The sequence below is a fragment of the Notothenia rossii genome (genome assembly GCF_949606895.1).
Source record: "Notothenia rossii genome assembly, chromosome: 1".
Classification (NCBI taxonomy): Eukaryota; Metazoa; Chordata; class Actinopteri; order Perciformes; family Nototheniidae; genus Notothenia; species Notothenia rossii.
The window spans coordinates 92,783,331-92,798,166 of record NC_136912.1 but is presented as its reverse complement, the minus strand read 5'-3'; the positions used below and the strand labels follow the sequence as shown (position 1 = coordinate 92,798,166).

General features: G+C 38.3%; 1 protein-coding gene across 4 annotated transcripts in view; it reads right to left on the bottom strand.

Annotated features, from left to right (window-relative positions):
• The window catches only part of LOC307037783 (polypyrimidine tract-binding protein 1-like), a 29,132-nt gene extending 14,296 nt beyond the window's left edge, over positions 1-14,836 (bottom strand). The window contains exons 1-5 of one of the 4 annotated variants that reach the window (XM_079678886.1): positions 14,758-14,813; positions 10,645-10,678; positions 2,224-2,278; positions 1,272-1,332; positions 868-1,040 (exon numbers count right to left, since the gene is read on the bottom strand). In XM_079678886.1, coding sequence (XP_079535012.1) covers positions 868-1,040; positions 1,272-1,332; positions 2,224-2,235 — 246 coding nt within the window. In that variant the 5' untranslated portion in view covers positions 2,236-2,278; positions 10,645-10,678; positions 14,758-14,813. Of the gene's footprint in view, positions 1-867; positions 1,041-1,271; positions 1,333-2,223; positions 2,279-10,644; positions 10,679-14,757 lie in introns of all 4 variants that reach the window. The other 3 variants (XM_079678884.1, XM_079678885.1, XM_079678887.1) reach the window with 3 other exon arrangements.

The window sequence follows — 14,836 nt, the reverse complement described above, 5'->3', positions numbered from 1 at the left end:
TTCAGACTGGCAGTGGTTACAGGCCCCACCATTCAGACTGGCAGTGGTTACAGACCCCACCATTCAGACTGGCAGTCATATGCAGCCACACTTTAGATTTTCGTGCCGACATTGAGCTAATGAAAAAACGAAAGCTAACCGAAAGGCTCAGACGTTCGGGACGAAGGTGAAGGGCGTTGCTAGGCAATCAAGCCAATCACCGAAGCCGTTGCAAGACGCGCAAAGGGATTGGCTGGTGGTTTGGGCGTGAGTTTAAGGATATCACGCCTAACTTTATATATAAAAAAATTAATCGAAAAAGTCGAAAACCGGATCTGATTTCGGTACGGTATAACGTAGCCGCCGGTAACCGGTATTTCGGTAATACCGGGAACCGGTATGCACCCCTATTAGGGACCCCACTCTACCAGACATATTGTAATGCTATCTAATAGAGCTGCTCAATCAAAGCCAAAACCACAATTATTTTGATCAGTATTGAGATCACCGTTATTCATCATAAACCAAATTATCCAAATAAACAAAGCACTTATTTTTCCTTCCATTTTGTGCTACAAATATTGGAAAACCTTCATTGCTATATTTATTTTTCTGTGATAGTTATTGCAATATTAATGGGACATTCACCCTACATTGTGTAAACTCAGCATGTTATGCATTTTGAAGACAACTTAATGAAGCTAGATTAAGATTTGATCATCTTCACATAGGTTGATAATACAGCTCAAAGGACACCGCAACATGTTTTCAAATCGCTTAATCACATATTTCAAACTTTCAAATGTGATTATTCGTGCAGCCCTAATATGTAATATCCTTTTTTAAATATATGTTTGACGACAGTAGTTCCCAGTCAGCGTGCGTCACCTGGTTTTTGGCTTTGAGCATCAGCAGGTTGGTGACGTCGCCGAAGGGCAGACCGAGGCTGATGACCTCGGCCTCACTGATGTCAGTCGGGAGCTTTCGGATGTGGATGACCCTGGACGGCACGCCGGGGCCTCTTATGTCACCTTTGAACTTCTTACTGTCGTTGCCATTGGCTACAGAGGACAGGAGACAACAACAGCAACAGGTCAAGACAAATTCATAACAGAAACACAGACGATACACCAGCAGTGATGGGTTATATCCATTCTGATTATTCTACTACTCTTAACACGATACCTTTTATCACTGAGCACATTTGAAAGAAATTGCAATGTATGTGTGTTGAGGAAAATGAACGAGAATAAGTGTTGGTTATTAAATATATACAAAGTGATGTATCTGACCTGTGGTGCTCATGATATACGGGGCGCTGGAGACGCTGGGGAAAAGCTCTTCAGATCCTCTCTGAAAAACATCAAAAACAAACACCCGTTCATTTCCTTAATTACAATTATTCTAAATAAACATTAATAATAAAAAGACATTTTAGCGAACTAGCCGTCAGGAAAACTGTTCTTTTTTTTTTTTTAAACAATTGTTTTACATTTGAACAAAGCTGCAGTTTTGATAAACTAGAGCCTCAGTTTAATCTAAGGATGCTAATAAGCATGCAGGACACAATAATAGTAAATGTTTGGTCGGTAAAATGTCAGAAAATATAAAAATGTTGTTATATGGGATATTTGGTTTATAATCACACAAAACTAAAAGCAGGACATCTCCACATTTTAGAGGGAGGTGTCGATTCCATTTCGCCTTTAAAAAATGTCGGTTTTATTTAAGTTTTTTGGAGGATTTTCTGCTTTTTAGTTAGAAGTTAAAAGTGAAATAGTGGCACAAGCATGCTGCTGCCACCAGAGGTCAGTAAAGAGCATCGTCTCACACTAACACATACTGCATATATTTAACTCAACTGAGGTGAAACTGTCCTTTGTGTCATTTCAACCGTTAATATGAAACGGGTCAAACATCCGCTGTCATCCCCCCTTCTTAGACCCACAAAGAGCAGTCGGGTGTGTGTGTGAGTGTGTGAGTATGAGAGTGTGTGTGTGTAAGGGGGGTGAATTCCTGTGTTGTGGAGCTCAATGAAAACCAGATGTAGACAAACAGGCTGGGCCACATTCAACACACTGCAGTTCTTCTACTGTTTGTCACTGATGCATTTAACACTTCAGAATGATAAGCTCTGCTCAATGCTCGGTTTTGGGGACAAAAGGATTTCGACCAAATGCAGTCAGTACTACAGAATACAGATTCACTTTAAAACAATTGTTGCCCAATGTAATATATAAGTACCTGAAATTGCATCTCGGAAGAAGAGTAACTTAATTTAGAGAGAGAGAGACCAGGCCTGAAGAGGGACACACAGGAAAAGTTAGAATGGCATCAACATGAAACCTTTTAATGACACGATTCCATTTTTTTTTTTACAACATCAATGTTTTCGACCACTTTCTAAGTCACCTGAGAGTCATCTGGGTTAAAGAGTACCTGAAATGTTATGGAGACCTAGGGGAAACTATACCACGTAATGCTACAGCTAGTTTGAGTCACAGTGAGGTTACACTTCTCCTTTGAGACTAGATATGGCCTTAGTTATGTGTTATTTTGATAGTGTTCTTACAGGTTGCATTACAGTCAAGTCATGTCACTTTCTGACCTGTTCAAGCTGTTGTATTATAAGCTCTGCCTGTCTACTCAATATATCCCACCGCAGTCAGCATGTCGTTGTGTCCCTGAGACACTTCACCCCAAATTGCTCCTGTGGGGATTGCCCTCAGTATTGAGTATGTTAGTGGCTTTGGATAAAAGTGTCTAACAAGTGACATGTAATGTAACATCCAGGAAACAAATGGCTATTCATCAAAAATAAAAACTTACAGTATTGCCGCTTTATCAATGTATGTGATAAGAAATGTAATATCGGATTTTCTCCATACAATCCAGCCCTAGCAACGACAGCAACGTCTCAATGACACGACTCAGGATGGCTTTTTGTTTATCTGAAAAGGTTCAGCATGCAGTAGGACTGTACCCGAATATTCAAATATTCGTTCGATGGAGTACTATTCGGGTTTCAATTTTGTTATTCGGATATTCGTTTTTTTTTAAAAATTGAATTTATTGAAATCTCCAATATCAATGTAAGAGCTTGTTCGGGGGGTGCTAACACTTCCACCATAAACGTTATCGTTGACTTTCTCCGTCTTTATATGTAGATATTACTTTTCTCCGTTAATCTCCGTCATGCTGTTTCCATAGCAACAACAACTTCCTGTCAACTGCGCTAACTCTCCTTCAAAATAAAAGCATGTCCATACAAAATAGGAAGTCAAGCCAAATTACACTTAAGACATATACAACTGCAACGAAAGCAACAAACACAATGAGATATCCTTTTGAATTTCAAAGAACATAAATTGGGTTAATAACTAAATGGTAGAAAAATGGTATTGGGACAGCCCTAGCATGCAGCAAGTCTCGCCGTCTGTAAACACACAGCATTTGAAGTGTGCCCTTTCTCCTCCGTGCAAAAAGTGAGCAAAAAAAAAAAAGTTAGCATCATTTGCTGAGTGAGCGTGCACCAGTCAATACAATCTATAAAACAGTTTAAAAAATGTGCAATTTCTGGATCTAGCACTTCTAGCTAATGTAGCTGCAGGATTCTTGCCTCTCTTCTGCATCAGATTAATGAAACGCAAAGTAAGAAAGCAGAGAATCAGAGGTAATAATAAATGATATTTTCTGTTTGTGTCACAGCAATGATATTCACTAGACACTCTGCAGGAAGGCGTTGGACTCAAAATGAATGCAGTGAGGTGCACACTTCGTCCTGCTGTGTGTGTGTCACTTCCATACAAAAACACACAGGAGAGTTTGACATGATGCATTTCTGTGTTTCTTTAGATCAGAAGCAGCCTGGTTCTCTGAGAGGAACCTGAGCAGCACACATTTCCATCGGAACAAAAGCAGCTGAGATCTCCTTACAGCGCCTGCCATGAATAATAGAGCAGAAACCTGAGTGCTGCTGTCCCTCTCTGGATCTGCTGTCGGACAGCTGCTGACTGACTGACCGGCTGCCTCAGGCTGAAGGAGGACAAAAGACACCGAGACAGACAGACAGCTAACAGTCTGTCAACCAGCGAACCACAACAAGATGACTGTTGATATAATGACCGAGGAGCTCTGTCTCAAAGCTGCAGCAAATCCATAACCTCAACTCACTTCTTTCCTTCTCTGCCTGCAGACCAAACTATAAACTGAATCATTGAAATCACAACATTGACATTGCATTAAGCGATATATTTGGTAAAGATGAAAATCAAAATCATGTTTATATTTTTTTTTATGTGACTAAGGTTACAAAAAGGATCATTTGCTGCATTCTGCAATTACAATATCAGTGAAAATACATGCAATTAGTTGTTTTTAAAACGGTGCAGCCGTGGCTTATTTGGTTGAACATCTTCACGGTTCTGCAACTACGGGCTAGCGGCACGCATTTGGTTGTTCAGATATGACTGCACACAAATACTGATAAAAGACAAGAGCTTTAATTCAAATGTAAAATAATCAATTCCTTTTTCACTAATAATATCTCAGTTATTTTTAGTAAGACAGCCACTTTGTTTTTACAAGAGTGTTAAAAGGTAGGTATGGTAAGAATGGAGAAATCAGCTCGAGTGCGATAGAATTTGAAAATACACAACTGAAAAAAATCTGTCCCTTCCTTCAGACTTCCTCACAGAGCCCCTCCTCCAACACACACATGACCAATGAGAGCACGAGATAAGTTTGTGCACAGTTGGAAGGTTGACAGGCAGGTAGGCCATCCAGTTACTTTAGCCGGGCCGGCTCAGATGATTGGTCGAGCTTTTTACAGCGCCACGGCTTCCACAGATGACATTTTTTTATGGATTTTTTGTCAAAGCTTTTAATGTATTCATTGATATCGGGATGTTAAGAGCATTCCATGGAGTATAACAACAAGTGTTTCTGAAGTGAATTACCTACCCTCCCCTTTAAGTGCAGCTTTGTGAAACTGCATTTGAGTTTATATTTGACCAAATTAATGAGTTTGCAGAATTGACTTTGTTTTATTGGGACACATTTGATGTTCTTAACCGAGAGATTATATAAAAAGGTGATAAAGGACTACCTTGAGTATTTGATATGAGACCCCTCTTGGCTTTGAGGAGTTACATGTTTGGTCTACTGCAGTCCTTCAGTGACCCTCTATGACTTCAAACTTATTAAACTGAATATTATGTCTATAGGCCCATGCACATTCTGACAATCATGCAACATAACGTTTGTCTCTTATCGTCTTCTGCTTAAATTTGAAGAAAGAAAAAAGAACACGTACCAAAACCAGATCCATTGAAGACCTTTTTGGTTTAATAATTAGTTCTGGTTTCTTTGGTTGTTTGATAAGTTGATCAGACATGGTTTCGGTTTGCTGGCATGCAGAGTCTGCGTGTCACAACTAGTGATTGCTAAGAAGCTTTTATTACGAGTAAATCCTATCCGACAGACTTCTAGCAGAAAACTCATTCAACATTTTCTATTAAGACAACAACTTGGTAGCATGATGATGGGTTTCAGTTCAGAGCTCTCTTGACATCGCATGTCCTTCAATATAACTATTGCGCACGCACGGTTAATGTAGAGTCATTCTGACACGGCGTATAGTTACGTTTATTTTGATTTAAAAGCACATAAAGTCCTGCCAAAACACAGGTGTACAAGATGTTAATCACACTTTCCCCTCTTGCTACTCGTGTTATTTCCTCATTTGTTTAATTTAATTAGGAAGACTTGAGATTTCAAAGCAAATTACATTAATATAACTTGACATTAATTATTATTCCAACAGCCTATGGATTCTAGTGGGATGGGCGAGGGTAGCAACACTTCTTAAACTACAGGTGGTATAAACTCTGATCTGTCCCTTTAAAAGGATCCGTGTTCAGGATGGTTTCAGATGACTCGCTTGAGGCCAGAGGAAACAGGAGAGCTGTACGTCCTCCTCCTCCTCCTCCTCCTCTTCACAGCTTCTCTCAACCTTCATGTGGTTTTGGCCCAGACTTTAAAAAAAAAAAAACAGCGGCGGTCACCACGATGAAGCCGGACGCAGACCACCACAGTGGGAATGTGAAAAATGCTGCAGTTTCACTTCCAAGCACTCAAGTACTTTTCTAACAGTGAGACTACTTCTCTCCTACCTCCCTCATAGGGATCCAACAATCATTGAAATAGGTCGATGTTGGATTAACACAAAGCCCCTAACAAAGAGAGAAACGTGGCTCTTGTTTCCACCTTACATCACTACAGGTAACCGCACAAAGAACGACGAAAATGTAAATGCCAGAAATGTCACTAAAAAGTGTATCCTCGTGGTTGGGGTTATAAAAAAAAAAAATCGATGTATTAATGAAACTAAAATGTGACAAAGTTCAGTCTAACGGGATTCCGGAATAAGTGACGACAGACCGAGAGCATGTGACGTCAATGAAGCTTTGAAATTGTGTACAAATTTTAAAAAGAATTGGTAAATAAACCCAATAAAGAGACACAATACTCCTTTCTGGAAACAAATCACTACAAACTCTTCTGTAGTACGCTGCATGAACTCTTAACACTTTTGCAGAAGGCATCCGGTCACAGTAGGCTATAAAACTGCAAAAGCATTTCATAATTTATGCTTTGTATTGTAATAAAGCTTTTTCTCCCCATGTCACACAAGCAATCTTTCACTCAGATATTCATCTTCAAGCAGATGCTTCTTAAGGGGAGGATATCCTGTCCCCATGACTACAGAAAGACCTCTAATGTGAGACTGTTTTAAATACAATGTGTTTCTGTACTTCAGGTTCATAAAGGCCACGCCCACCACATCAGAGTGATCAGCTGATTGGCTCTAATGAAACACTGGAGACTGGTTCAGAACTGAAGACACGTCACGGCTTAGATGTGAAGTCTGTTACATAAAACAAACACCTGACATTTCCTGTTTCCTCCTCTGACTTTCACACCGATGGATTTTTATCTTGTTAACTCACAAACACTGGGTATTAAATGATTTCCTTCCTGCTTCAGTGAAATTGGAGACTCTGCTCTTAGACAGATACTTCAGACAGTTTTGATGTTGCCTGCTTATAAGAGCTGCAGACCATTTTCTTCATTTATCAAGTGATTTATTGGTTTGGTCTGTCAGAAACAAAAATGCCATGCTATATTGGAAAAATATATTGTAGGGCCATACCTATATAAAACATGTCTGTGAAGTTTTTTGCTTAAAATACCAAAGAGTTCCCCCATTGTAGCCATGCCTCATAGTGCTCATACCCCTCTTTTGCAGCCCTGTTAGAGAAACGAGGATTTTGGGTCCTTAGCTTGAACAACAAAAAAAGGAGGCGGAGCTAATGCCTGATCAGAATGCTACCGGAGATAAAGTTAAATTCTGCTGTGATAAATACGCCATCCTGTTCTAAACCACATCAAGGATTATCTCTGAAACAGTATGGAGCTCAAACGCTTTTTCTCTTGCAGGTGTATCACAAGGCGAGTTCTTTTTTCATTTCCTGCTTTTTAAAAACACACGTGCTCTCCAGTACAGGCTAGCTCTGAGTGTTAGCGAGGCTTGCTAATGTAAACAAAGACCAGATTACGTCCAAAACACTTCAGGCATTGTTTCTGATGGCAACTCTCTGTGGGTCCACTGCCAATTTGATGTCATATCGGCAGCAAATCTGTATCCGCTCGTTGTACACCCGTTTTTAAAAGATTTGGGTACGTAGGAAAAGAGAGAGGGTTTTATTTTCTGTTTAAAATGTATTTTATTTAAAAACATTACTCATATTTTTACATGGATGTATAAATGTATGTGGTGTATTAATATTATTTTCATTTCACTATTGTCGCATTTAGTTTTGCAGAGATGTTGTTATTGCGTAAATCTAGCGGACTCTTGTTATTTATTTATTGGTTTGGGTTTTCTTTAAGTTCTATTTAATTTGTTCAAAGAAATCCACTGTTCAAAGAAAATGTATTCGATAAAAAAATATGTGGTTCTGATTTTTGCTAACCTTTAGCAACCCTTTTACAGAGAACTGAAACATGCCACAAAGAAAATGATGATATGTAAAAACCTGACCAATGATTCAGTCAGCAGGATTTATACTGAATGGGTGCAAAGTCAGCGGCCTGGTCCTTTAAGAATGTCAAATTATTGTTGAATAATCTGATTATCGTCAGACCTGTTGAGGAATGTGTCTAAATCACTGCTGCAGTTCATAATACGTTTATAAAACGGTGAGAACGCAACACTAATTACAGAGAAAACCTCCGAGTGTTTCCAGGTGGCAGCGCCGGACTCTAATGGTGTTCACGGGGTCGCTGCAGAGTTAAAAAAAAAATATATATATATATATATATATATATATATATATATATATATATATATATATATATATATATATATATATATATATATATTCAGGGTATATGCAGGAATCCTGAAGTCAGATGTAATTCCTTTTAAGACCTTTTCTAAGACCCTTTCCAAACATTTTAAGACCTCATCTCCACTTGGAGTTCTAACTGGTTACCTTGGCGACACACACTTTACCTCACATTGACTATATACAGTATTGATTATCCTTCCTCCTTATCTTCCAACCATTTGGACGCAGACTTGCATTTCCCCATAACGATGTTTAACAACCGGCGTAAACGGACCTTCGCGCGCTATCAAGCAGTGAGCGTGTGATGTCCTGTTCAGATGACGTCAAATCCAACGGGATGCCATAAATAAACGACACAGAATCACACTACACACCTACGCAATGATTACATTCAGGCAGGACTGTAGAATACAACCTCTTTGGACAATTCATATACTTATTGAAAACAAGCTACAAAATGTAATACCTTGGAAAATGCCGTTTAATACTTTTTTGATAAATTGATTTATTAACTTTTAATACTTGTTAAGACCCTGATATTTAATGTTTTTCAAGATCAATACAGAGACAATGAACTAATCTTTCCCAAAGCCAAAACAAATGCATGTTAGGGCTGAGCTCACAAATCTCATTTAATAATATTACATAATGAAATAAGTCAATTAAATGAATAAATGTGGCTATGAATTAAATCATGGAATAAAAAAGAATTAGGTTATAAATAAAACCAATTGTACATTCATTGATATTTACAAACTAAAATAAACTATTTACAAAAAGGGGATGTTTTTTAAAAGAACTACTACTTCAGCTAAATATAAGTTCCCTTTAATATTTACTGATGCAGAGTAAGTGTCACAGGCTTTTGTTGTGAAAGGTAATAACACAAACCTGTATTTACAGCCTGCATACAAAGGAGAAGGACAAGGGGAAGCAGAGTGCTTTGTGCAAACACTCGCAAATAAACACTCTTAAATAAACACCTCTCTTAAAAAGTAAGAATTTCTAGAGGACTACTTTTGCCTTTTAGCCAAATTATCTTATGGTCTATTTCCACTGCAGGGCCTCGCATGGTTTATTACGGTACGGTTAGGCCTTGGTAGGCCAGGCTCACTTTATGCTGCGTTTTCATTACAGTTTAGGAACTAGGGCAGTAACTATAGTAACGCATTGAGAAGGCGGGGCGATCGGCTGTTCGGCGGACGGAGCGACGCTGCGTAAAACTGCCGTGACGTCATCTTCAATGCGAACCACAAAACATCAGCCGTTAGCTGTTAGCAGTTAGCCCTCAGAGCTCAAAAGTTCAAAACCACAGACTGTCTAGTCATGGAGAATACAGTCGCTGGTTTATTTATGTCTGTAGGCCGTTGTTGTGAGTGTGGACGGTCGGAGCATATACTGCGTTAGCTTAGCCTGATTGATCCGATCTCCATTCAGAAAACACGCATTTAAAAAAAGGTTTTTCGCCTGCTGTCTTGTCAAAGCATTAATTCATGGTTTTTACTAACCCGTATCAGTATGTTGTTATTTCGGCATCATTTTGAAACGTGTATTACAATTAAATCACGGTCAAATATGTTCATGTTGTTGTAGTTGTAGCCCCCTTGCCAGCGATTCTCTCTGACCAATCAGCAGTCGAGAGTGTTTACGTCACTAGTTTAGCATATTCAGCCCGGTTGTTGGCCTGGTAAGAACCTCGATTTTGGAGGGCCAGAAAAAAGGTGACCAAGTAGGCCTGAGCCGGAACTACCCCTAGTGGAAAAGCAAAAAAAAAAGCGGGCCTGGTTTGGCACGGCACGCTTAAACCGTGCTGCAGTGGAAAAGCGCCATTAGTGACTTTAAGTCCTCTTTAATGTTTAGAAATGTGTCTAGGGCTTTTATTGTGAAAGGAAATAAGGAAAACCTGTACAGTGTGCATAAACACATGTTAGTGGCAGTACTAAGGAAACTGTATTATAAATTAAGTTCTAATCTAAATAAAGTAGTAAAACATTTATTTTCTCAATTTCCTGACATTTCATACTTCCAAAAACTAGACTATTAATTGATGAATAAACAATATTAGAATAAGTGTTTCCTGTTGGGAGACATTTTTCATGCAACTAAGACCTATCATAATTGAAAGGGAGATTTTTGTTAGTGACCTTAAATTCTGCAAATCAAATTTAAGCATTTCACAGCAGAACACAAACCAACAAAGAGGAAGAGGAGGAGGAAGAGAGGGGGAGGAAGAGGAAGCAGAGGTGCCTACCTTAGTACCAACTGTTAAATCTTGGTGGACACTGCTGTAAAGAGAAGACAGCGTGTTAGAAGCAGCAGGGAGAGAAACTCAAAACAACAAGCCAAAAAAAAAAAGTTAAAATGAGGTTAAAGCCTGAGGAGAGAGAGAGAGACCCAGCAGAGAGGACAGGTCACCAGCTGACTGCACTTTGTTTCAGATCAAAACATCTGCAAATCACAATTAAACAATGATAATAATACAGAGAGGGGGTTATCATACAGGGAGTAGGAACTCGGGATTTAAGAGATCACATTTTCTATCATCTGCCAAAACTGCAAACAAATGTAATGTCAATGAATCTGCAGATTTGTTTAGCTGTACAAAGGAGTATCAGGAGCGTATAGGTAAAGAAATCAAATCAAATACGGAGCCAATTACTGGTGGTTCCTTTACAATAAAACATTACAACTTCATTTTATTTTTCATAAGTTATTTTAGATTATATATTTTTTTCTTAAATGTTACCACTTTATTATTTGGGTATTTTTGTCAACGTGTCTCTTTATAAAATATTAGAGGATATTCAGGTTTAGTTTCTAAGAAATTTCATTTTTTTTCCTACTACATTTTTAACCCAATTTAAACCCTAAGAATATTCAAGTTTTTCCCATAAATATTAGAGTTTATTTATTTTAATAAATTATTATTCTCCAAATATTTCCCTTTCCACCAGCCACTATTTATCCTTTTCTTTCTACGAGGGACGAAGCTGCGTGTATTGATTTATGTCACTATATTAAAATGTGTTTCTCCAAACCTACAAACTCAGTCATTTCAACAAATCTAAGAGGGGGCTAAGCGGCAGGGGGATAACATTCGCTACGAGTCTTAAAAGCTCACGTGTTTCGGTTGGGATTAAATGAAATTCCTGAAAATGCTTCTGATTTAAGGAGATTTTCTGATCCATTTCAAACAGTTGATATTGAAAGCATTTGAAAGAACGTGTGCAGATCGGCTGCATCACACTGCAGCTGTAAGTGGTCAGAATGAGAAGTGAGAAAACTGTTAATATCATATCATTCACATGAAACCCTCAGAAAGCCAGCAGGCTGCTCCACAGAGAGGCTGAGCACACCAGTTTAAAGCGTTTAACATCAACACAGCATGCGGAGGGTTTCAGCTGCAGGGCAGGATGCTGCGGGATCAATCTGTCAATATGTTACACAAATGACTCACAGGTCGTAAATCTGAAAAGCAGGAAATTAAACAGGTGAGGCGAATGAATAAATCAGACTAAAACGATGCGTCAGAGATACAGATGCATGAATACATTAAGCTATGTCCTCATCTTCTAAGAATCTGCACAAACAAATATACAAAATATTTAGTACCAGGTACTTATCCACACAAAATCCTAATGAAAAAACTAAAAGAACGAGTCGAGCAGTAACGCAATGTACTCACTGCTCTGTATTAACAATATTAAGCTAAAAAGGCGTGAACTGTGCAGTTTGGAGATGCAGTGCCTTAAACCAACCTAGTGTAGACAACGTGTTAGTAAGGAAAGGTCCTCTAGCTTCTAGTCTAATTTATGTGGTGTAAACATTTCATTATATATGAAATGTTATGACATCCAAAGCTTCTTTAAAACATCAATAAAAGCTTCAAATGAAAATAAAGACCGATATATGAAATGACCAAAATAACAAACATATTCCGACATTTAAAAAGACTTTAAAAAAATCGTATCAAAAGGGTCTACTCAGTCTGACGAAGTCCTAAGATTTAAACACTTCTATGACTGAAGTGTACTTTTATATGATACAATAATGATCTGCAGCCAGAGATATGGAGGAGTACAATAACTTGTTTCATGTAGAGGCAGAAAAATAAGGATCCAGTCTTTAATGTCCTGATCATTCTGGAGAGATTTTCTCTCGGCCATTTTTCATTTGTTGTATTTCCTGGTTTGTCTCCTAGCTTCAGGTAGCTGCTTTAGTAAATATACAAATCAAGAGCCTGAGTCTGCAGGAGCACATTATGAGGAGGTCATGTGACCCAAACAACAGATATCAGATTGAAATGAGCACCGTTCATTCATTATTTTTTAATGTGAACCAACTGTTTTACATGAAATAAAAAAAAGTTTCTAAAATAATCATTTTTAATAGACTTACAATTACACTCCATTGTCTAATCAATAAGTCAATCAACTTTTTGGATAATTCATTAATCGCTTGTCTGTTGTATAATTTATTACGGTGGATATCTTCAGGTTTTTGAGTGAAAAAATAAGACATTTAGAGGTGTCCCTTTTTACAGAAAAACTGGGATAAAAACGAAAGTCTAAAGTACTGCCCAACAATTGTAAATAAAATAGAAAATTCACAATTAAAATATGAATCAATGGAATAAGGACACGTTAGGAACTACAATCAGAGGAACAAAAATACACTACCGTTTTCTCACATAACAGAAGTACTCAGGTGAAGTACACATATTTATGACATATACATGAACCATTGTGACATGAATACTTGAAGCACAGAGTTGGTCAAATGTCTTCGACGGTTAGATAATGAAAAATCGGCTGGTCGGGCTAGCTGACTGTACAGACTGTAAAGCAGCTGGAAGAGGACCCCCAGGGCATGAATGAGCCCTGACCAGGCACACATATTCACAACAGGAACTCAAACATCTCACAATCTGCAGCTAAAAAGGACCGTTATTATATTTAACAGCTCAAAAGAACAGTTGACACCACACCATTGTCTTCAGTGTGGCCAACTGACTCCTTCAGGTCAATAACAAATAGATCAATACTATTGTAGTCAATGGAAAACAAACACATGCAGGACAAACAGGATTGTTCTCATGTTTCCTCGCTTTGCCAACAACTCAATAGAGTTGAGACCCGTTCTGTCTTAGGTGACCTGCAGTGTCGCCAGGTGGAAATACAACCATTTAAAATAAGATTTACAACTCCATGTAAGCAGTATGAAGCTTGACAGAAGGCATTATATCATAATTGCACCGTTTAACATCTTAGCAACGGTTACTACTTATGAAATACTGTTGATTTAAAGTTCTCCTGTTAATCCTTAAAACCAACAAAGAAAATACTCGTCCATGTCAAACTAAGACGACTTTCTAGTGAGGCAAACATGCAACCAATGAAGCTACTTTATTTCTTTAAAAAGCACAAATAATATCTTCAATTGAGGCCTAAAAACACACCGTTGATACACCCATAGACTCTATATATAATAATACTCCCCTTCCCTTTTGAGCAAATAAAACTGAATGACATTGCTATCATTGTAAAGCCAACTTTCAAAACATTAAATCCACAAACCTGCCAGGATATGACTCTTAACCTCTAAAACGAATCGACTGGAAACATTCAAGTCGACACACATGCAACATGTGAAGTTTTTAATAAAATCTTCATTAAAAAAAGGGATTTGCTTGGCAACAAAACCCCTGTTAAGCTATAATGGCCTACAGTCTAAATTACACCGAGTTCCAGTTACTTCCGTTCGTTACAGTGCAAATACAACTGAACTCCATTTGAAACATGGTCATTTTTAACTTGCATTCTTAATCCTCACAACAACAAACCTATAAAAACATAATATGTTCACCTTAAACGAATCAACTGGGAGTACTCTTCAATTCGGCACACTTTTAACACATGAAATTACATTATTTTTCACTGAATCTACACTTTTCTAGGTGAGGTAGCATCGTGAAAACACTCAGTGGGCGTGAGAACATCGTGAATCTGTAACGTTACTGTAACTTAGTGATTCTTCCCACAACCTATTCAACAAAACCAGATCCTAAGAATAACGCTATGTGCTAAATAAATGTGTGTTTGCTTGTAAACGAAAGCACCTTTTTTTGTGAAATTGAGGGTTTTGAGAATGGGCCGTCCCGATGCTAACGCTAATGCTAACTCCTGCTTATTTACCACTTTAAACACAACTTTATCGACAGTTAAGCGAACAACAACAACACCAACGGCTCTCTGGACAACCGTTAGTGGACGACATGTTTTTCTTATGGCTCTCAGGTGTGAATAAAACAGGCAGAAAGTACATTTTATCTGAGTGTGTACGTAAAGACGCTTGGAGAACTCACCCGTCCATTGCACAACACGGAACTGCGGAGCAACAGGTTCCAGCAACCAGCCGCCAGCAGGAGACCCGACCATCGCTGT